Source organism: Tachypleus tridentatus, chromosome 9 (genome assembly GCF_004210375.1).
Source record: "Tachypleus tridentatus isolate NWPU-2018 chromosome 9, ASM421037v1, whole genome shotgun sequence".
In the NCBI taxonomy this organism is placed as follows: Eukaryota; Metazoa; Arthropoda; class Merostomata; order Xiphosura; family Limulidae; genus Tachypleus; species Tachypleus tridentatus.
In genome coordinates this window covers 26,469,394-26,494,455 of record NC_134833.1, presented here as the reverse complement: position 1 = coordinate 26,494,455, position 25,062 = coordinate 26,469,394, and the positions used below count along the sequence as shown (strand labels likewise).

The following is a 25,062-nucleotide window of genomic DNA, read 5'->3' as shown; positions in this document are numbered from 1 at the left end:
TGCTTGCATGAACAGTATGGATATTAGAATATATTGAGAACATGAACAATATACTTTATCAGAATATACTATTAGAATGAACAATGTAGCTGTCAAACAAGTTAGTGGTAGACCAATAATTACAGTGATGTAAAAGTATTGTCATTTCAACCCTTAGTGGTAAAAATTTGTTTGATTAATATTTTAAAAAATTATATTTTTTAAACTCTCAGCTTTATTTTCTCACTATTTAGGAATTTTTTAGTAGTAAAAAGAGCAAACATGAAGAAAACTTTGAGCCCTGGACATCTAAACGAAATGCTATTCTTAATAAGTATACTACTTCAGAGAAACTCTCTATTACTACCAGTTTTCTCTCTGGGGGTGAAAAAGGTGAGATAAATGTAATACTGGGAATAATTATGTAAATGCACAGTTGATGTGCATACACCAGTTGCAAATAAACAATTATAAACAAACACATTGTTAGAAAAAAAATGGGAAAATCAATTATATTGTAAGGTTCACAAACATTTGCTGTAAACATAGCAATATACCTTGTTTTAATGTATGATTGTAGTATATTGTTCCAAATATTCTGTGTTATTCCTGACAATTGAACCAAGTTGTTTAGTTACTAGTTACTCAATTTCCATGTATAGACCTATGCAGTTTTAGCAATATTTGTATTGGGACAAAGTGGATGTTTAATTGTTGTTGTTTTTCCAACCAAGTATTTTTTCTCCACGTTTGTGACTCATCTTTAGCCAGTTTGGTTTATGTGGGAGTGGTATGGAGACGAAGAATGCTTCTATCAGAATGTCATTAATTTTGTTAATCAAAATTAAAACCTTACATAAAGTTGTGAGTGGACCATACAATATTATTCAACATTGATATTAAACAGCAAAATTCAAACCATCCAAAACCACTATTTAAGACAAATAACAAAGAAGATGGAAGAATAAAAAAAATGGGATTTTTTTTTTTTCAAATGTGATAGCATCCACCCCTATTCACTCTCAAGTTTAATATTAAATGCATTCCCACTTTTATTGAACATTTTGTGACATATCTTATAGTCCCCTGCTGGTACAGTGGTAAGTCTTTAAATATACAACTCTAAAATCAGGGGTTCAATTCCCCTTGGTGGACTTGGCAGATAACTTGATGTGGCTTTGGTATAAGAAACACACATATCTTGTATAATAACTCTGATAATGCCTTCCTCTTTGCCATATAATAAATTATCTCTGATTGTTGTCAAACAATTTGAATATGAATCGGTTTCTACGGAGCATTTACTCAAGCTTTGTTTATGATCTTTCTGTGATTGTCATGTATCATATAAAGAACAAAGAATGTATTTTAAATTACATAATATTAGTTTTGTAATCAGGCCTATGTGTGAAGAGGTGAGAACCTATCTGAAATACATTTTTCTGGCTAAGAAAATGTTAACATTTGTTTCTCCCGCCCTTCACACGCACAGAATCCAACCCTAATGCAAGAATATAAATGGGTGAGAGAAAATCCACAAAACACAGTTAAGCACATTGGTATGATTGAACAGGACATTTTTAATTACATAACTAAGAAGAACACAGCCAATTAAGCACATTGGTATGATTGAACAGGACATTTTAATTACATAACTAAGAAGAACACAGCCAATTAAGCACATTGGTATGATTGAACAGGACATTTTTAATTACATAACTAAGAAGAACACAGCCAATTAAGCACATTGGTATGATTGAACAGGACATTTTTAATTACATAACTAAGAAGAACACAGCGAATTAAGCACATTGGTATGATTGAACAGGACATTTTTAATTACATAACTAAGAAGAACACAGCCAATTAAGCACATTGGTATGATTGAACAGGACATTTTTAATTACATAACTAAGAAGAACACAGCCAATTAAGCACATTGGTATGACTGAACAGGACATTTTTAATTACATAACTAAGAAGAACACAGCCAATTAAGCACATTGGTATGATTGAACAGGACATTTTTAATTACATAACTAAGAAGAACACACAAGCATTGGTATGATTGAACAGGACATTTTAAATTACATAACTAAGAAGAACACAGCCAATTAAGCACATTGGTATGATTGAACAGGACATTTTTAATTACATAACTAAGAAGAACACAGCCAATTAAGCACATTGGTATGATTGAACAGGACATTTTTAATTACATAACTAAGAAGAACACAGCGAATTAAGCACATTGGTATGATTGAACAGGACATTTTTAATTACATAACTAAGAAGAACACAGCCAATTAAGCACATTGGTATGATTGAACAGGACATTTTAATTACATAACTAAGAAGAACACAATGAATTAAGCACATTGGTATGATTGAACAGGACATTTTTAATTACATAACTAAGAAGAACACAGCGAATTAAGCACATTGGTATGATTGAACAGGACATTTTTAATTACATAACTAAGAAGAACACAGCGAATTAAGCACATTGGTATGATTGAACAGGACATTTTTAATTACATAACTAAGAAGAACACAGCCAATTAAGCACATTGGTATGATTGAACAGGACATTTTTAATTACATAACTAAGAAGAACACGGCATTTATACATTTTACTTTGCCAATCATTCATTTACTACCATGGTTTCATCCACAAAAGTGACATGAAATATGCAGTGGTAAGTTATCAGTCAAAGCTCATCGTAAGATACATGTCAAAGTAAATGAAAATTTTGTTCTGTATTTTTGTTATTGTGTTATGTAGAAAAAAATAAAGACTTAGTCAGATGAAAACTGAGTCATATTTATGACAAAAATTTTTGATTGTTTTTTCTCATCTTCATCAATGTTTTGTTTTTTATCATATAACCTGGTTTCAGAGAGTGACCCTGTAACCAGAACTGCAAGGCCATGTTTGGTCTGATGATAAACTTTATGAAAAGAATATTTGAACTGATTTTGTAATAAAAGTTCAGTTGACTATTTTACCTTTGTTAATTATTACCCATTGTTTTAAACATTTATTCATGGTACATATATTTTTGCTGTGGTTTTATTAGCTGAAAGATTGCATTGATCTTCTCCGTAGAAGCCAAGTCTTGTCACTTTCTCACAAGACCATAAATTACTTCTTTACATCAGTTCCATACGTACTGATCGAAATAATTTATCTCCTCTATCTAACAGCCTGTAGATAATTTGAAATCAGAGCTTCATAGGTGATTGTTCACATCACATGTTTTAAGGCTATGAAAAGATGGCTCTAAAGGTTCCTACTAATAAGATCTGAGAAAGTGAAGGAAACAAAACCTCAAGAATTGTATTGTTGAGAGATTATAATTTCTATGCAAACAGCATATTTCTGTATCAAGATAAAATATCCATTTTGAATATATATTTATGAGTTATTAATTGAACTTTGTAAGCATATAGAACTCTGGATTTCTCATTTAAAAAAAAATGAAAGTGAATTTCAAGAGCCTATTGCTTTTGAGACTAAAATTACAGGAGTTCCTGAAATATGTCAGTTTCTTGTTTTATGAAATAAATTTTTAATTCATGTTTTAGAACATTGTTTTGATTTCTTGGTTCAATAAATTTGAGCTAGGAGCCAATTTTTAACAATGTGATAATACTTTTTAATTGCACACACACTATTTCGATGAAACATTTATTTATGTAGATGATCGATGGCTTTCAAACTTGCATTATACATTAATCATCACCACAACTTTGTTTAATTTTCCACCACAGTATTTAACAGTTACTCTAATGGACATGTTTATTGGATGGTGCTATAACTTATTGGTCACATTTAGTGGTTAAAGAATTGTGAAATATAGATCTTGTTACATAAAACAGTCATTAGAATATCTGTGTAATAAGAATATGTTTTTTGGTTTCTTTTTTTCAGTCCAAAACAGGAAATAAAACCTGATTTGTATAAGTAGCATGTTTTGAACTTTACATGGCTCAGATTGATGTATCATTATATTTTCTTTTGTTAATTCTCATTGAAGAATTTGGATAAAGCTAAATTTAATTTGAGGGTAAAAGAAAATCATTATACGTGCTGCATAAAAAAATTACATTAAAAAGGGGAAATCTGACATTTAATTCCAGTGTGAATATCATTTTTTATCTTTTTGAATTGGTAGGAAACTTATTTTGTTGAGTTAACAATTTCGTAAAAGTACCAGTTTTAGTAGACAACATGATGATGGCTTAGTTTTGGTAACTAATAAGTTTGACTATCTAATTAGTTTAGGCTTCTGCTGAAAAATTAGTTTCCTTGAAAATATGAAATTTAGTTTTACAGTCATTATATTCAAGACCAGACTTCATTGGAGCTTAGAAATTTGTATAAGCAGGTTGGTTTTTTGTGCCGCTTTATGGGTTTGGGTTTGAATCTCCTTTTTACCAAGCATGCTGCTCTTTCAGCTGTGGAAGGATTATGATGTGATGTCCATTAGTAAAAGAATAGTCCATAAGTTGATGGTGGTTGGTGATGACTAGTTGTTTTCATTCTAGTATGTCACTGCTTAACTAGGAATGGTTAGTGCATATGTCTCTGGAGTAACTTTTCACAAAATGCAAAACAGACCAAACTTACTACTTTATAGGTTAAAAATTTCATACTTGAATTTTTGCAGTGTCTATTTCAACTTTTTCTGTCAGTATCTTATGTAATATTTATTGTACTGTTACTTATTATTAAAGTAATTATGTTTTGTTTTGGTTATAAAAATATACGTTATCATGTTTCCTTACACATTCTGTACTTTAGTTGTAGTTAAAACACAGAGTTCAATGACAGATAAGGTCAAGACCCGACTAGAACAACTTGATGACTTTGAAGAGGCAAGTTTTAATCATTCTTATAACTGCTCCTTCCTTCCTTTTCTTAATATATACAGTAATATAGTTTCAAATAAAAGCTTTGATTTCTTGTACCTGAAACTGTTGTGTGTACAAATTATGATTGTTTGAAATTTGTATCTAGGTTGAAAAAAACAACAAACCCACGAGAGTTTCAGTTTTGCAGCTGATTTGTACTATTATGGTATTCTGGTTGTTAATCTTAAGTATACAGTTGAATTACTTGCAAGAGTTATGGTATTAAAAGAACACTCAAGTTAAAGTTTTGATAAATGAAATATTTTCTTAATTTACTTTTCTATTAATAGGTAAGTTACCTTGTTCATAGAAACCCTGCTAAAGCTAATTTAATATACATTTGATAATCTTGAAAATCTTACCATTGAAAGTGAAGGTAAAACAAATTGTTACAAGGACATATTTGATAAATTTGTGTATCAGTTTTTAAAAGTACATCTTTCATGTAAAGGTTATATTAGATCATTATTGAACATTTTCAAGATAGTGCTTACATTGTAAGTTGTTTCTATTAACTTTTCCATGAATAATATTATATAATCTTCTGTTCATTCTGTAATGTGCCATGTATTCTTGCAGTATAATGAAAGTTAATTGTTTCTTGGGACAAACTGTCAACTGGATCTATCCAGGGTATTATTAAAGGTAGATTAATCTTGGGCTACATTCACTGTTGGTCATAGGTATCCTGGTTATTATCAAAGGTAATTGAATCCTGGAACAAACCCCTTATTAAAGTTAACTATGTCCTGGAGAATGTTCACTGTTTGTTGGAGCTACCCAAGGTAGCTAATGCCTGTGTATGTGCATATTTGATTGGATCTGTCAAGGGTATTTGTTAAAGGTATCTAAATCCCAGCTGCAACGACATTTGACTGGATTTGCCCATAATATTAGATTGCTGAATCCTGGGTACATCCTTTGATGACTAGAGTACCTAGGGTATTATTAGATGTTGCTGAATCCTGGGTACATCCTTTGTTGACTAGAGGTACCTAGGGTATTATCAAATGTTGCTGAATTATGGGTACACCCTTTTTTGACTAGAGTTACCTAGTGTATTATCATAGGTGGCTGAAATTGAGGCATACCCTTTGTTGATTAGAACTACCCAAGTGTATTAAAATTTTTAGGTACACCCACATTAATACCTTACACATAATGGTTTTTCTGTTAAATTCATTGAATTATTTGTTGATGCATTACCATGGCATTTGTTCTTTCAATCTGAAAAATTGCCTTTAATGTATTTAGGTGTTTTATTTATGTGATTTTAGCAAGAAATGACAAAAGAAATTTCATGTTTTCATATTTAATAAGTTGTGATGCATTTGTTTTAAAACTCTAGAAATGTTTTAAACACTGGCACCACTGTACAGTCGTTTGTTTTCTGTTACTCAGTAGATACTAAAATAACACCACATATAGGATGCTTAACATTGCAATTTTTACTGTCATGACATCAGTAAAATGCATGCATGCCATCAATCACAAAAAATTATGCATTCTGTAGGCTACCACATGGTATGACATGAACTTAAAAAGCAAAAAATAAAAATATTTGTTACTTTTAAAACAGAACAGTTTTGGTAACCTTTGGTTTTATAGGTTACATATGGTCATGTTTGCAATTTATAGAGTACAAGTATTATTTCATTAATATCAACAACTTCAATTCTATTGTGCTTTTCTACTTTATACCAAAAGGCTATGAACAGGACATATATTTACTATCAGTGTTTCAATGAACTCTTATGTACTTTCAGAAGATCGTGAATGAACTTACTGTTCTAATTGTGTGAAAGTTGTATATAATTTGGATTAAAATGAAAATATTTACATGATATTCTATATTGCATAATAAATATTTTGTTTTACCATTATCTGTAATGAAACATTAGGGATCAGTGAGAGAAATGTTAAACCTATCTCAGCAAGAATATGTTCATCGGATTGAAGAACTCAACCAAGCTTTGAAACAGTCCTGGGATCAAGACCAAAGAGTTAGATCTCTCAAAATTGCTATCCAGGTAACCCACATTTATTTATTGAGATAAATAAAACACCAAGACACTGTATCATCTTTACATTATTTTGTAATAACCTCTAAGTTAGTATACAGACAATTTAAAGAATTGTCTCTGATTTTCAGTGTTATGGTTTGAGAATATTTTAACAGACTATTAGTTTAAAAAAAATGTTTTATTACATTTAAGAGGTTTTTTTTTCAACCAGGGTTGCATTGTAACTAAGTGTGAAATAATTGAATCTTTTAAACATTTTGTGGTTTGTAGATCTTATGGAAATGTTGTGCTATGTGCAATTTAATGATGTTAACAATATTTGAAGTTTAACTGGCTTTGATTATTGGGAATTATTCAAAATAGTGTTGTACAAATTATTAGTTAGGCCTCACTTGGAATAATGTGTAACTTTTGGTCTCTCTATCTTCTTCAGAAGGGTTCAGAAAAGAGCTACTTGGATTATTTCACAGATAGAAGGATTAATTTATAGGGATAAATTAAGATCAGTTAATTTATACTAATTTTAAAAAAGAAAGAAAAGCAATTATCTTATAGAAGTTTGCAAGATTACATAGAGAATCGTTAGGGTTAGGAAATCAAATATTTCTTTGTGTATACTGAAAACAAGAGGTTGGAAGTTTGAGGTTAAAAAAAAAAAAAAACTCTTGGCTCCAGCTAAAATATTTGATTTTCATAACAGGATAATTGGGAACGAGTTACAAGTGGCAGTAATAGGAGAGGATAATTGGGAACGAGTTACAAGTGGCAGTAATAGGAGATCACAGTTTACCAGATCTTTAAAGTGGAGTTAATAATTTTCTGAAAAATATAGGATATGTTGAAATTTTTACTTTTTTTTTCAAATTTAGGTGTAAAACTGCCTTTGAAGGATCAAATAGCTCCTTTGTTTTCCATACATTATGTTGGAACTGATGAGTTTCAATAGATCTTTTAATGTTATGCAGATATTATATACTATGTAAAGATAGATGTAAGTAATAAATAATTTGAGTGGAGATATTGTGTTATGTTATGTGTAGGAATCTTAATGGCTAATAAAGTTAAATAGATATGGAATACTGTAATTACACATTGTATATTGCTGAGAAATGCATACTACTGTACTCAAAGTTAACATGAATGTAATTTGTCATGGTTTTAATTATATATTTTTGCAATTGTTGTACAATAGTTAGTAGTTTTCTTCCTTATTACTGTCTGTATATTTTGTGAAACATTTGGACAAATATAGCATAAGGTTGATTGGGATGGTATTTAAATTTGTTTTTTGTTTTGCAGTGTGCCAAACTTCTTGTGGACACCTCGGTTACTCAGTTTTATCCTAGCAAATTTGTTCTCGTCACAGATATATTAGATAACTTCGGTAAGTTTTATTTTCCTGACATTCTCCATATGTTGTATTAAGAGAAATAAGTTTGTGATGGGTTATATAAATCAGTTACTTGTTATTTTTTTTGTTTTTAGTTTAATTTTCTTTGCTATTCAATATGGTTATTTTTTAGTTTTGTTTTTATGTTCCACACGATTTAGCATTCACAAAGAAAACAGTATTTTAATTATCACTAATGTAAACAAACAGATTGAACTTGACCATAATAGAGAACCATAATTTTACTAATAAGTTTTATGTGTATCATTTGTTTTTCTCTTGTTCTATTTCATTGTTAGGAATGATGTTTTTAGTGATATGAAAAGTAGAAATAGTTCTTGTATAAGTATATAAAGAAGTTTCTAGAATGTTATAGATACTAGGTTATTTAAATGAATATCTGTACAGAGCAAGTAGAGTTTGGAATTGTTCTGTTAACCTTACGCTACTGTACTAAACATAAATACACAGAGAACTATGTTTATTAACTATGGTAAAGTAAGTGTTTTCTTTGTGTAAGGACAAATTACTTTTCATTAATACCTGAGAGAAAATATTTTGGTTAAGTTGAAACATATTGTGCAAAATATTCTTAGGTATTATTTTTTTTATTTCTATACTGGGTCAAGTAAGATGCAGTGACAATCATGCCAGTTTGTGAAGATGAGGTTTACATCCCATTAAATAAAAAAAACAACAACTTAAACCCTGCATTTAGATGTTGGTAGGTTATAAGATTGATGGTTAGATTTGGTCTGACAAGAATACTCAAAGATTTGGTGGTGGGCAGTGTTTAATAGCTGCCTTTTCTCTAGCCTAATCAGTTCAAAAGTAGGGACAGTTAAAACAGATAACCCTAGTGTAGGTTAATGAAAGATCTGACAAAAAAATTTTTATGTGATTGTAAAGTTTTATTAAAATGTTTGTGATTCACTTGCCACTCCAAGATACTTCAGTAATAATTCATAAAAGATTTGTCTTAGAAGTTCTCCTTGGGAGAAAAATGGAAACTTTTGTTATTGTAGATTTCCTTAGTATCATCGTTAAAGTACAGACATCTACATCTTTATAACTAGGATTAATCAGTCTTAAATTATGAAAAGTATTAAACCAACTTAACACCTCTATCTCTTTTTAAAATCTCTGATGGCAGTTAAAAAGTGAAGATTGCTAAAAAAACAATACAACATCCAAGAGTTTTGTAATTACACTTTTTGTATTTTGAGTTTCATAGATGAAGGTGGTGTACACAGAACTGTATAATGTTTAGTGGGGAGCTTGCAATTAATAAGTATACATGAATGGTTTTTTTACCTCAAATTTGAGAAACGTTTATGACAAACTGTATGAGAAGATATAATTTATAAATATCTGTCTGTCTGTTTTTGTTTGTGAAAATTACATATAAATTCCATATATATATTACTTAACAGAATATTATATGAAGAAGTGTTGGGACCTTACAGCATTGTGTATACAGTCCAGTTTCAGTCCCTGAAAAGGTTTTGATATAATCTTGTAATATTTGACACTTTTATGAGAGTTAAAATTCAGTTTCATACAAACAATATTTTTAGGGAGAAGATTAAATTTTATAATGTGCTAATCGATTTTCTTTACTTCAAATGGTTTTCTATTTTACGATGGCTTGCATAGTTTTTCCTGTCACTAAGTATTCTGAATATGCTCTAAACCTACAGGATCATTAGTGTACCAAAGAATTCACTCGAAGGCTGAATATCACAAACCAGGTAGCAAGTACCCTGTACCCTTGCCAGGTAATGCTCTTTACACATTTAAATTTAATACCATAATGAAAAAAATAATTCTTGTACCTTTTATTGATTATGCAGTGTAGAAATGTGTGCATATATAAACACATAAACTGCATTGCATTTGTACAGATTTTGAAGAACTTTACAAAAAATTGATTTTTCTTTTAAATCAGTGTGTTTATAACCAACAGATTCCACCACCATTTGAATTTGTGCAAACTGCTCTTGTAAGTATTCTATAGCTTCACAATAACAGAATGTGAATGTATTTTCTTGAGTGAAAGGGGATATTACTAGATCATGGTAACGGTTACTTTACGTAGTTATTGTGAATGTACCTTCCTGAGTGAAGAAGGGGATAAAAAGATTTACAGAACCTGTTACTTCTAGTAAATCAGAATCAGAATCTTCAACTATTTTTAAGTTGGAAAAAAAGTTGAGTAAGCAGATCAGAAGTATATTACTTTTACATTTTTAAGTAACCCAATAAATTTACATAAAGTAATGTTAGTATCCACAACAAATATTGCCATATGAATAGTACTTTAATAACAGAATGATGTAACCTTTAATAAAGCATCATTACAAGCATATTTAAGTGTTTGTAGGAACAGTACATGTATACAGTATTTCTCAAAGTAAAACTATGGTGCTTTGTAGTAGCATTATGTGCTTGTTATATTGGTTATGTATATACATATAATTACTTGCAAAGATTTTGTTCTTCTAAATCACAAATTGATTTCTTATTGTTTTTCCCATATTTGTATTAATTTCTTTTTATGTATAATTTTTATGACTGTCACTGGGACTGAATGTCACCAGCAAGTCACCAGAGTAAGAACCATGTAGTAAATTATTAGCTCAGAATGTAGATTAGTACTTGTCTCCTTTACTACCAGACCTTTACTACATACCCCTAAAAGTTCCAATTAAAACCAGACTTTGCACATTAGAGTAGGTCAAACATCTTGCATCTTAACATTGCAACTCTTTATTTAAAATTACTTCATGAAATTAAAGTAAAATATTTAATTTTAATTAGTTTTAAAAGAAAGTTCTAGAGCCAAGACACACTGAAACATTTTGTCAGGATTCTGTCACATATTATTTTAATGAAATAAAATACATTGAAAATCTATCAGTACTTTGCCTCTACAGTAAGGAGCTCTTGTTATTAAATGGTACTGCTAACCTAAAAGCAATCTGATGTTGCAGAAGATAGTGGAAGACTGGGATCTTTCAGCTTTGCAAATTTGAAAAATTATGATCACCAGCTGGGGTTCCCGTACCCAGGATGGAAGTTATATAAATTTATGATTAATGAAAGGTTATCTGAGGACATGGGAAGTTGTTTCCTTTATATATAATTACAAAAAAAAACAAGAAAACGCCCATAAAAACATCAAAACAAAATGTTAAACCATAAATTTGCATGTATCTTCTCATGGACCCAACAAACTTTCATGCCAAATTTAGTGAAGATCCATCAACAGGGTTGAAAAAAAATCCACAAAAACACTCATAAACAAACTGCAAAATGTAAAAATTGAGAATTTCAGTTTTTTTCCCATGAACCTAATGAATCTCCATACCAGTTTTGACAAAAATTCATCCACAACCTTCCAAGTATTTATGTGGACGTACAATAGACAGTACTATTATATTTATATAGATGGCACCAGGGCATTAAATCTGCTTGTGACGTATTTGTGACGTCATATCAGCACTCTGAGAATGGAGAAAAATTTTCCTATAATGGTAAACAGAGATGAAACAGAAGAATCTTGACCTCTGTTGCAAATCTGCATGGACACAGGATAAAAATTTTGCAAAGATGTAGATTGCACATCGCATAATAAAGTTTTTCTAATATCATATGAGCAAGAGTTCCATTATAGTATAATTGACCAGAAAATTAAAAAAAATTTCCTTGTGCTGGGTTTACTAAAGTTTTTGTTTCATTTTAATCATTGTTTTTAGAATATATTTAAAATGTGTATAATGTATAGTTTTATTAAATAATGAGCAAATAATATTAAAGAAATAAAGAAGTTTCTTTTTAATTATTATGTTCAGTGAGTAAATTTATTTACAAAATTTAATTAATAATTATGAAGTGAAGTTTTGTTGAATAATTATTATTATTTTTTTAGAAAACTTCACTCCAGATCAGGTCCCAGAGTCTGCTAAAGAAACTTGTCGAAATTGGTTTTTCAAAATTGCCTCTATTCGGGAACTTATCCCAAGGTTCTATGTTGAAACAGCTATCTTGAAGTCTTACAGCTTTTTGACTCATGGGTGTGTATTTGTATTGTTACAGTACACCAACATTTAACATGTTTTTTAAAACTATACAACTTGTGTTTATATTTCCCGTATGGTGATAACATTTTATCTGTGACAGTATGGAAATCTTTAACCATTAAGTATTAAAATAAAATATAAATATTTTGGAAATCAAGTGTACTATTTATAATTATTTATTTCTAATTTTCTCAAGGTGGTTTTTGAGGGTTTTTTCAGTGAGGGTGTTTTTAGTACTGTAGCAAATGAATGCATTTGTTTTAATTACTTAAAGTGAAGGAGTGGCAAAATTAAAAACCTGGTCACAACTTGTGAAACAAAATGTAAATTTGAAAACCTGAGGGAGAAAAGGGTAATATGATGTACAGTAAGGATGTATTTAACAAGTGAGACATTATGATGTGTTAAAACATTCATGTTTTTTTTATTTTTCACACAGCAGGTGTAGATGAAAAAAAAACAAAAAATTAATAATTAATGAAATTAAAAAAGAATACTTATTTGCAACAAAATCTTTAAATGTGGAAGATGTGAATAGAAAATATTTTGTGTGATTGGTTTAATAACCAGATGGTTTTGTTGTTGTTGTTTTATGTAAAGTAATTAATGGTAAATCTCAAAATGTTAATAAACAATATGACTGTTTTTAATGTACTGATCTAAATAATCATGTGGGATTTTTGGTAAAAGGATTAAAACTATGCTTTTATTTAAAAAATTGGATGATACTATTTTATATCCAGACAGGTTTGGCCTGACATGGCCAAGTGGTTAAGGCACTTGACTTGTAATCTGAGGGTTGCTGATTTGAATCCCCATCACACCAAACATGCTTGCTCTTTCAGCTGTGGGGGCATTATAATGTGATGGTCAATCCCACTATTCATTGGTAAAATAGTAGCTCAAGAGTTGGCAGTGGGTGGTGATGATTAGCTGTCTTCCCTCTAGTTTTACACTGCTAAATTAGGAACAGCTAGTGCAGATAGCCCTCATATAACTTTGTGCAAAATTCAAAACAAACCAAACCAGACAGGTTTGCTTTATTAATTATTTTTTTAATTAATTATTTTAGATCTTCCTTTTGCTTTAGTTTCTTATGAACATTAGAATATCTGATGAAATATCTGTGTATTTTAAATAAAAAACAGTATTCTGTTAAAATATCATAAAAACAAAGTAAATTTAGTCACACACTAAAGCATAGACAGAATTATTTTAATAGTATTGAAGTATAATATTTTCTTGTTTTTACATCTAGTGAATATTCTCGTGCTTTAATGCGCCTGACAAAAATGATCAGAGGAATAGGTGACCCACTGGTGGCAGCTTTTGCTCGTTGCTATCTATGTAGAGTGAGTTTGATTTATTTTATTTTTCTATTATTTTATTACATAGAAAATAAACTTTACTTATATGTTGTGTAATCAAAAACCAAGTACTATGAGTAAATTATGAGCATTTATTTCTGCAAATGTGTACATATAATAACACAGTATTTTGTTTTCTGGTGAATTAGCTATTAAAGAGTGTGATGTGACTGACAAAAATATATTTGTTGTTATTTCAGAAATAATTAAATTTTTGATACAGATTTTTGCTTATAACATTCCTCATTTAATATCATATATTTATAAAACTGGTGTTTTTATTATCCAAAATGAGTTTATTAGTTGTAAGATATGTTTGTCTCTACTTTTTTTAATATTGTGATTTTTTTCTGTGATTTAATCATTGTAGAAATTTTATGTTAAATGATGTTAGTTTTTTTTCCTGTTTATATCATCTGCATTGTAATATTTGTAACAGAAATATGTTTAATGCTAAAAGCAAGTTTCATTCATGATCTGTCTTTTGCTTAATTTGCATGTATAAAGGGTAAACATCATTTCATGAAATTCAAATGTTTCCCATATTTTACGTTTACCTTATTAGTTAAAGAAAACAATATAACTCATATTATTGTTGCTTTTATAAGTGTTTAAGAAAAATGGACACTTTATATTTCAGGTTGGAATGTCAGTAGCACCAGAAGTTCAGGAGCATGTTCTGGAAAACTTATGGGATTTTTTGTCAAGTTATAATCAGGTACCTAAAAATAATTTAAATTAGATAATAAAACTGTATATTTGTGGTGTACAGATACAACATATATTCTCCTATAATACATATTTAATATTTATAAAATTGATAAATATTTTGTCTATAACTTGTAAGTTACATGTGGTAACTGGTCAAGGTTGTGATAATTCAGTCCTAGGTGTCACATTCTCTAGAAGGATTAGGTCAAGGAAGCTGTCCACTGTCTTATAAGACAGTTATCTTGTAGTACATGGAGCTACTTTCCCTTAAGATTTTGTCAGTAGTTCTCATTTAACACTTAGTTAATATAATGAAGATTGCTTACTAATTAAGTCCTAGGTATTATGTTGTATAGGAAGATTTATTGTCTTGTGGGTATGGAACTAATTTAGAGCTTCATATATAGCAGGGATGTTTCTAGATATTTGTGATCCAAGGTTGTGATTGGTTGGCTACAAAGAGAATGTGGATTATGAGAGCAGTATTGGTGTTCTCAATCAGAATTATTTTTGTTTTGGAAGAGTTGGGCTCACTTCGAAATTTGCTTTATGATTTCTTTATTCATCCTGTCAGTTATGTGTATGTTATATTCCTCTAATTAATCACCACCATTAGTTTTCAGTTCTCTTTCAAGAACTGTTTAGTTCCATATTTTAATAAATGTGTCTTCTTTCATATATTTTAGTTAATACTTTAATCTTAAGTCAGTGTGTTCTGTTCCACTCCCCACAACCAAATTTTCTCCCACCAGGTGATCATCCCATGTTGTCACTTTTTTTTTTTGTGAATTTCTTTGAAAATAAAGTGTTTATATTTCATGTCAACTTCCTCTCTTGTTTCATTTTCTCAGTTCTCCTGCAATAAACCATTACACCTAGGCTTTCATATACTACATCCTGTCATTTTAATCAGACAGCTGTATGTTTGGTTCTTCTTAACACAAAGTATCCAATATGTGACATAGATAGATAGGGCATTACAGTATTTTTAATGTTTAAAAGTAAAGTTAATTAGTGATCTGATTTGAAATGTATCAAATTTTGGAAATTATCTACTGTTATGAATTCTAATATTTATTCTAGTGTCAAGTGATTCGGTATTACTCATTACCACAACTGTGTTCACTGCTTGATGCTGTATTTATTCTAGTGTCAAGTGATTTGGTATTACTCATTACTACAACTGTGCTCACTGCTTGATGCTGTATTTATTCTAGTGTCAAGTGATTCGGTATTACTCATTACTACAACTGTGTTCACTGCTTGATGCTGTATTTATTCTAGTGTCAAGTGATTCGGTATTACTCATTACTACAACTGTGTTCACTGCTTGATGCTGTATTTATTCTAGTGTCAAGTGATTCGGTATTACTCATTACTACAACTGTGTTCACTGCTTGATGCTGTTGAGCACAGAATAATTGTACTGTTTTGGTGAAGCTTTATTGTTACCATTAAAATGTATGAATCTATTTAAAGAAATAATTCCATAAGATATGATATCATTATATTTGTTTATTCAGATAAGGAGAACCTGTGCAGCTTGTTCTTGATGACAAGAAACCCACTTGAAGTAAAAATGTATCTCGGAACGGCTGGTATGGGTATTAACACTTTTATTGATAAGGAGAGAACAACAAGATGACCTAGGAAGGTCGAAATGTTGTTCTCTGCTTTACTGCTTTATTAGTAAAAGTATTAATACCCATACAAGCCGTTCTGAGATACATTTTTATACAGCCTAACTCTTTTTTTTTCAGTTTTGTTATAGAGTATCTCAAAGTCATCTCAATCTTTGTTAAAATCCTTACTGTTTAAGGTCTGATCATAATGTATTTGTATTGTTGTTTGTCACTAAAGAATTAGAACGAACTTTGCTAACATACAAGATCACCCTTGATTTTATGTTTCATATCAAGAATATATGTAATAGAAAAAGTGCAGAATAATTCTGCAGATATTTGTCAGTAGTGTTGCCAAGACATGTAAGAAAACTTTATAACTGAAATCATTACTACATTGGCTTTTTTTCTTATTTTTCTTAACTGGTGTAGAGAAGGTAATGTATGGTTATCTGATAATATAATGTAATGTATGGTTATCTGATAATATAATGTAATGTATGGTTATCTGATAATATAATGTAATGTATGGTTATCTGATAATATAATGTAATGTATGGTTATCTGATAATGTAATGTAATGTATGGTTATCTGATAATATAATGTAATGTATGGTTATCTGATAATATAATGTAATGTATGGTTATCTGATAATGTAATGTAATGTATGGTTATCTGATAATGTAATGTAATGTATGGTTATCTGATAATATAATGTAATGTAATGTATGACTATCTGATAATATAATGTAATGTATGGTTATCTGATAATATAATGTAATGTATGGTTATCTGATAATATAATGTAATGTATGGTTATCTGATAATATAATGTAATGTATGCTTATCTGATAATATAATGTAATGTAATGTATGGCTATCTGATAATATAATGTAATGTAATGTATGGCTATCTGATAATATAATGTAATGTAATGTATGGTTATCTGATAATGTAATGTAATGTATGGTTATCTGATAATATAATGTAATGTAATGTATGGTTATCTGATAATATAATGTAATGTAGCGTATGGTTATCTGATAATATAATGTAATGTAGCGTATGGTTATCTGATAATACAATGTAATGTAGCGTATGGTTGTCTAATAATAATGAGGGCAGTCAAAGTTGTCTTTGTATTCAGTTTCGTATTTCACAAAAAGTAGTACTTGCTATTTTGAGAAAGTATTGGTGTGACATTTTTTGTCATCAGTCTAAAGGCTGTTGGTGATTTACGTTTAGTGGATGTTCTAGTATTGACTTGGTTGGGTTATGCTGTAAATGTATTTATTTATTCACATATACATATACATACATGTAGTAATGGATCAAGATGATGATATGTTCGTAGGCTGCACCAGCTGTATAAGTTAAAGCTAAAGTTAGATAAATTATAGATACATAAATTACAAAATTCTGGTTTGGAACTTTGTAGGCCCTAGGCCTTTTGTGCCTCATAAATAATCTGGCCCTGCACACATGTTTGTTAAATGCAGCACTCTGCAGCTTTATAGGAACAGTCTGTATAGATTACACTTGAGTAAGTTCTTTAACCAAATTAGATAATTTTTCAGTTTCACATCCTTTTGTGCAAAAAAATTAGTATATATTTAATCATCAAATAAAATTCAGTTTTTGATTTAGTGTTATTTTAGCTTTGTGTGGAACTGGTTAACACATGATACTGATTGAAAGAAAAGTATTTTAAGATTGCTTACTGATATTTAAACCCCAATGTCCAGTTGATTAGTTTGCTTTAAATGAATATTTTGTTTTTGTCACCATAATCGTTTGCACCTTCTTATCATTTCATAAAAAATACATCTGGCTGGTTGGTTATCAAAAGACATTCCATGATATTAAGTTGATTTGTCAAAGTGACTTTTTCTTGTCATCTAAGTAAGGACATTAGCAATTCAAGTTCAGTTGTCTGTATTTGTGTTCAAGGTTACTAGGTAGATTGAGTCAGTGTTTAAGAGAGAGTTCAATTTACAGTTTTCTCATTTTTTTAAGCTTCAGAGTCCTGTTGTCCAGAGGACCTTGGTGGAACAGAAGATTGACTTTCCAACTTACTTAACCCTGTACTCTCCAGCACTTGATTGGATACTTCATTGTGTAGCCTACAGAGCCTCAGAATCAGTCTTAAAAGAAGTGCTTCTAAAATGTCGATCTCAGTGCAACAGGTTAGATTTGCGAGAAAACTAGTATTAAGTAGAATATTATAATGAGGCTTTGTTCTAATTGAAATGTTATATGGAACTCATAGATTTTCTTAGTTAGGTAAAATATGTTAAGTCTGTTTTGTTCTGGTTCTGTTTCACAGCACCCAATGTTTAGTATTTCCAGTTGTAAAATCTTTGTAGAAGAAGGATTTATTTTTAATTTTTATTCTTCTTTGCAAAGGTGTTTAAACAACTACCACTGTAGGTTTATTTTCAAGCAGTGATCTTCTTTGTTCTAAGCTTATTCTTTGTCTTGACTTTTTATTATTTCCAAATGTGTTAAAACAATTACCACTGTAGCCTGTGACAACAAGAAAACCCACTTGGAGAGAAAAATATATATGTAAAAACAATGATCGAAGAAGGTCGAAATGTTCAGTCCTCTACATAGAGTTTTTCTCTACCCGTACCAGCCGTTTTTACTTATATATTTTAAACTACCACTGTATGTTTATTTTTAAGCTTTGTTTTCAGCTTATTCTTTGTCTTGTTCTTTCTGTTTTATTCCTTTTTCCTTTTATTTATTGTATGTATTCTAGGGTGATGGTAAATGGAAAGTAAATACATTTTATGATACAATTTGTGCTAAAGTACTTAGTTTTATAATTCATTTTTTTTTCCTTTTGCTTCCATTGATGATTCCTAATTTTGACATCAAAGTGAACAAGAGACTTGTGGGTTTCCAATTAGATGCTACATGATGTCAGTGGAAGTGACATTATTACAATATACATTTTTTGAGGAGATACATGTTTTGACAAGTGAGGGTTTTTTAAATGTTTGTTATGAACCATAGCAGTTTAATGTGAGAGGAAGCTATAGAACAACGTGTAAGTACTCAATAAGTATACATGTTTCATTAAGTTATTGTATTTAATAGATGTTTGTGAAAGTTAATAGATGTTTGTGAAAGAGAAACAATCTTGTTTAACCATTCTTTTTAACCTTTAAAAAAGTACTACTATCCTTTGTAGTTAAAAGTCCAATCAGATCAGAACAAAATTGTTTCTTTATGTTTCCAGAATGAGAGAAGCCTAGACCATGTTATAGATAACATAGTACAGCCTTCCCTATCCTGTTTTCAGCTTTCTGAGAGAATGCAGCATGAATCATCTTCTGTAATAACTACAGATAAAGTTCAACTTGGACAAAACACTGTTTAAGTTTCAGAAAGTGGCTTAAACCTATTTAGGTTTCAAAAAATTAAAATGGCCATATTTCTCCATCTGTAGAAAATTCACTCTACTAAAACCTTTTTATTTTCTCACTACATTTTCTGTTCAAAAGAATTTTACTCAAACTTTTTTCAGAGGGACTTGTCTAACTGTGTCTATTTTTCATAATAAATGTCTGTTTACGAGTGACATACTTTTATTTAAATGTATCTCAGGGCAGATGGTATGGGCACTAACACTTTTACTAGTAAAGCAGAGAACAATATTTCAACCTGTTATCTTCAGGTTACCTAAAGATGACCTAAGAACGTCGAAATGTTGTTCTCTGCTTTATTTGTAAAAGTGTTAGTGCCCATACCATCTGCCCTGAGATACATTTTTTACTTCAAGTGGGTTTCTCATCATCACAAAATAGTTTTGTTTAGATTAATTAATGTTCAGAAATGTTAATTCTTTGTAAACTTACATTTCATCTTCACATTTTTTTATTCCAGAAAGATTCAATTTGACAAAGCTATCAAAGAAGATAGCACTTTGAAAGATTTATTTTGTTTCTGTTCTTAGAAACAGTTTTACTGGACTTATTTTTAGTTCTGGTAAAATGGTCAACTTGATCAAATTTTTGTTTTTATTAATAAAAAACAAAGTCTGATAGATTCTGTCATGTGGAGAATAAAAACATATGTCCATAATTTTATTTTATTATGTTTGTAGTTTTAAGCTTCCTTTTTGAAGGTAGGTTCTTTTGTTATCTTCTAATAACAAAAGAAATGTAAATAGTATATTTCCTTTAAAATGTTTTTGTTTTCTTTACAATCATATTGTTCTTTTGAATTAACTATAATAAGTGCACCAAGCTACAAAATAGGAAATTACAAATCAGTTTCTTATATTTGAAGTGCCCTCCTTCTCAACTCTATCATGACTGCTTTCAAACCAGAATTCATTGCTAAGAGAGCTCTAGATTTTGTAGAAATGATGAAAGAATGTGATGAAGCTGGATTTCCAAAAGTAAGTTGATTTCTTTTTAAGTTTTAAATTTGCTTTGAATATATTGGTCGAATTAGTCCAGACAAAAATAAATTCAGGAAATTAAATTGCATTTGTTATCATTATCATTAATAAGCACTTGATTATGAGAAGAAAAAGGTAAGTTTTTTATGAAACTTAATATTATTATGCTTATTATTTTGATTCCAAGTTAGTGCTGTTAAAACTAATTGAATCTCATTCTCCTTTACATTTATAAAAATATTTTTATCTTTAAAGAGCAAAAACTTTGAGTAATATAATTCTATAATAATAGAAGTAAATATTATAGGAGCTTAAAGGAAATAACTGAAATCTAATTGGATGGAGCTTTCTAGTCTTAGCTAATCATTCCCCAGATTTGTAGAGAATTTTTTTCTTTGGTCTTCTTAACTTTCAAAATAGCTGAGATATACTTTGAAAAATAAAATAATAATAAATAACAGTTTTTTTTCTGTAGGAATAATTATTGAAAGTTCAATTTGTTAGTAAGAGGCAATCTTTTCAAAGGGCATCAAATTCATAGTCTTTGTATCCATGAATATACTAATAAGAGAATTGTTTTGTTAGTAATGTTTCTGGAAAGCCTACAGACATCAAAAAGGATCCAGAGAGGTGATATGTTGAATCTAACCTGGTTATTACATCCTTAATATTTATAATTGTGAGATTTAATTTGTTAATAGAAACCTGTTTTTAGTGATAGATTTAGTGTCTTTTATCACTATAAAATATCTAATCTTGATAAAACTAAAAATTTTTCACACAGTGGATACAAACCACATTGCTACATTAAGAACTTAAGTGTGTAGGAAGAAAAAAACTAGAATTTCATCACCTAATTTTCTAATAAACAGGCAGAGAGACTCACAAAATTTTATATATTTTATATCTAATTATGATTATATTGAATATTAATGCATTATGAAATGTTCTTTTCTGGTAGCATCTCTTGTATCGTACTCTTGGCCTGTGCCTTGTAGTTGCTGACCCACCAGACGATCAACGTCTGCAGATGCTAAATGAAGTGTGGAAAGTTGTAACTAAACTTAAAAATCCAGCTGTAAGTTGTACAAAAGCTATTTTTTTCTTTGTATTTGAGGAGAAGATTAAAAATACATTTAGCCATCATTCCCGGTACCTCAGAAATACATTTAGCCATCATTCCTGGTACCTCAGAAAATACATTTAGCCATCATTCCTGGTACCTCGGAAAATACATTTAGCCATCGTTCCTGGTACCTCGGAAAATACATTTAGCCATTGTTCCTGGTACCTCAGAAAATACATTTAGCCATCGTTCCTGGTACCTCAGAAATACATTTAGCCATCATTCCTGGTACCTCAGAAATACATTTAGCCATCGTTCCTGGTACCTCAGAAATACATTTTAAAATAATGGGGGGGTAGAGATTTTTTTCAAAGTTTCTTTTTATTACAACAAATATAAAAACAATGAAAAGGTAAAAAAAGTATATATATTTTGATTTTTTTCAAAATGTTGAATTTTACAAATTTGGAGCTTAAGTTTTACATTTTTATTGTAAAAAATAAATGTGATACATAACTTTGGTCTTATTTTTTGTAACATAGTTTATTTTACTATTGTATTTTGCTGTGAGTTTGACAAATATTTGTTTTTTTTTTCTTTTTGTAGAGTTCGTTTAGTTTTCCATGAAACTTACCTTTTATGTGTTGATTAACTATTTTAAATCAGTCAAGTAAAAAAGACAAGCATTTTATTTTACACTGTTTATTGAAGGGATATTTTTTACTTCTGTAAAAATTGACAATTTAATCTTATTGTGTGTGTTCTAAATAAGAATTTTTTGAATTATAAAGTATTTTAAAAGTATGTTTTATGTGTACCATTTATGTTTTGTTTTTTATTTTAACAATAATTGTTTTTATTACACAGTTATTTTGGCTGTTGAACTAAAATATTGAATAATATGTCTTGTGGATATTGATAAACCAGTATGTTTACTTAAAATTTCTAGTTTCTATAAACTTATACGTGTGTAGCAGTTGTAGGTTTTTGTACAAAGTGACAAGTTATGTAATAACAATCATGACAGTGTAATCCAAAATATTATTTCACATGTGTATGTCTAAGAATGTATAATACACAAAATATGATGCATAGTACACATAATGCTGTACGTATAGTACTTGAATGTAATATGTGCACTAATAATACATACACCATGTGCACACAATATGCTCAGTGAAAGTATTATTCAAGGGACAAAGGCACATCTATTTTCATCAGTGATCTATAGCAGAATGATTCCATAATAATCATGAATAGTATCTAACTTGAACAACCACACTTAGTCTGATAGCACCATAAAATTATTGAGACTGATTTGCAGTGGTGCTATGGAGTTTGCTCTTGACAAGCTTCAATATGGAAGAAAGTTCACAAGTTCAAGATGTGACTGGCAGGGCTGTAAGGATAGCCCATGTTTGGATACATTTTTGTAAGATCTTTCTTCACCATATGCAGACAATATCTGATGAAGTTTCTTTAGTTTGAAAAGCTGGATGGCTTTTACAACTGGTCAAACATATCTTTTATTTGGAAACCATAAGTCATAGATAATGTTGCTTACATGAAGTTTTGCAACATAAAGATTTTCTCTGCCTTCGTTTTAGCTGTTTCAACCTTTCTGTAAATGCTTTTTGTTATTTTTTATGCCTTTAATTTCTGGAATTAATGGTTGAGTTGGAGATATTACTGTTGCAGAGTTCATATTTTAAAATTACAGACATTTGAAAGTTGTATTACATGTTTTAAAAGTTAACTCGTAGAAATAGAATTCAAAGTCTGTAGATTTCAAGAGGAATGAAACATCACCAGCAGATTCATGGTCAAAATTATCTTCTTGCACAATCGATTCTAATGTAGGTTTCACAACAGTAATTATGTTGAGAAATATGGTTTTCTTTTCAGTTTGACCAAGTGATTGTGCTGCAGCGTGGTAGTTCATTTAAGTTGCAATTATCATTGAATGTTCTTGAAAAGACAATGTTGTTCTGTGCTGCTGCCTACAATAAATATGAACAGTTTTTAGACTTCTTCATGATGAGGTACTAAGCAGTGCACATTAATAAATCTCTGGAACAAAATCTTTCACTTATGTTTGTAGTCTGGTGTAATGACCAGATGAGGTAGAACAGCCATCATATCATTGCCCATACTAATTTTCAATTGGAAGGCTCTACTTCTACAGTTGACTAAAGTTATCTTTCCATCAGATTGCACTGCTATATCTAATGAACATTCAAGTACTTGTTCATTTTCACTGTCACAGCTGACAACAAAACAGATGTGGTCTTGTTTGGAATAAATAGCACTTCCAGTAATCTCTGTGTTGGAATGTAGTATTTCATCCTGACACACAGTTCAGGTATAAGAAGAGTATTCATGGAGATTAGTTTTAGTTTTTTTGTAGATGTTTCACCGGATCTGAAACTGTACCAGTAATAGTGGCAATATCTAAAAAAATAATTTCACATTGGGTTCAGTTTCTCACATTAGGTTCAGGAAACTGGGCAAAAGGTCCAGAGCTGCTGATCAATAACAAGTGAGTACAAAATGGAAATATCTTTACCCATGGAAAACTATGAAAATAATCACCTCATGATGGTGACCTGAAGAAGGAACAAGAAGGTAATCCAAGACATCATATAAGTTAACCTGGCAAATTGTCTGTATTACTTTACTTTGTATGTTTCATTTCAGTGGTGTATTCAGCTTCCCAACACATTAAGCAGCATTTAACTTCAAAAATACATGAAAATATAGGTGTCCCTAGATGAAAACTCTGTAAAAAAAAATCACATTTTATTTCAAAAATATGTGGCATTTATTCAAAATGAATATCTTTTAGCATCTCCAGATGTTGTGTACCATACTTTCATGTGAATAACCCATTCCATTATATATCTCACACCTGAGGAGAAAAGTGCTCTAAGAAAACTTTAGGCATGTTTTATCTGCACTTGTGTATACCCTGCGAGCCACTGACAAAGACAACTTTTGAAAGACAAATTACTTTTCACTTTGATTTAAATAAAACATTGCCAGGTTGTAAACATTTGTTCATATATTTTAATTTGTAAGACGTGATTTAATTTCCTTCTGATGCTACACACTGTATACAGAAAAAAAACAACTACTTATTTAGAAAGAAACTATTGTTTGTTATACTCATCTGACTATTTCATATTGAATCAGGTATATTCGTGTAACATACAAAAAGGACTGTTATTAAATATGTTATGCTTAAACTTAGAAAGTAAAGCTTGTATCTCATTAATAATGTATTTCATTTCCTTGTGGTTATGTCACATGTTGAAGATTATGGTGACAATATGAGACACACTGAAAGTGAAAACTATGTGCCTCAGAATATGCAAACAAACAATTAATTAAGTCACAATTGTAATCTAATCAAATACGGATAGAGTCAAAAGTGTTCACATTTTTATTCTCACTTTGACCAAAGAATAATTGGGATTGCTTACAGATGC

At 29.9% G+C, this 25,062-nt stretch overlaps 1 protein-coding gene across 2 annotated transcripts in view; it reads left to right on the top strand.

The window, feature by feature from the left end:
• The window catches only part of LOC143224902 (VPS35 endosomal protein-sorting factor-like), a 52,191-nt gene that overhangs the window by 6,000 nt on the left and 21,129 nt on the right, over positions 1-25,062 (top strand). The window contains exons 4-14 of one of the 2 annotated variants that reach the window (XM_076453360.1): positions 234-372; positions 4,787-4,860; positions 6,798-6,926; positions 8,220-8,304; positions 10,011-10,088; positions 12,242-12,386; positions 13,651-13,744; positions 14,400-14,477; positions 18,117-18,280; positions 20,394-20,505; positions 21,470-21,586. In XM_076453360.1, the coding sequence (XP_076309475.1) occupies positions 234-372; positions 4,787-4,860; positions 6,798-6,926; positions 8,220-8,304; positions 10,011-10,088; positions 12,242-12,386; positions 13,651-13,744; positions 14,400-14,477; positions 18,117-18,280; positions 20,394-20,505; positions 21,470-21,586 (1,215 nt within the window). Of the gene's footprint in view, positions 1-233; positions 373-4,786; positions 4,861-6,797; positions 6,927-8,219; positions 8,305-10,010; positions 10,089-12,241; positions 12,387-13,650; positions 13,745-14,399; positions 14,478-18,110; positions 18,281-20,393; positions 20,506-21,469; positions 21,587-25,062 lie in introns of both variants that reach the window. The other variant, XM_076453359.1, reaches the window with a different exon arrangement.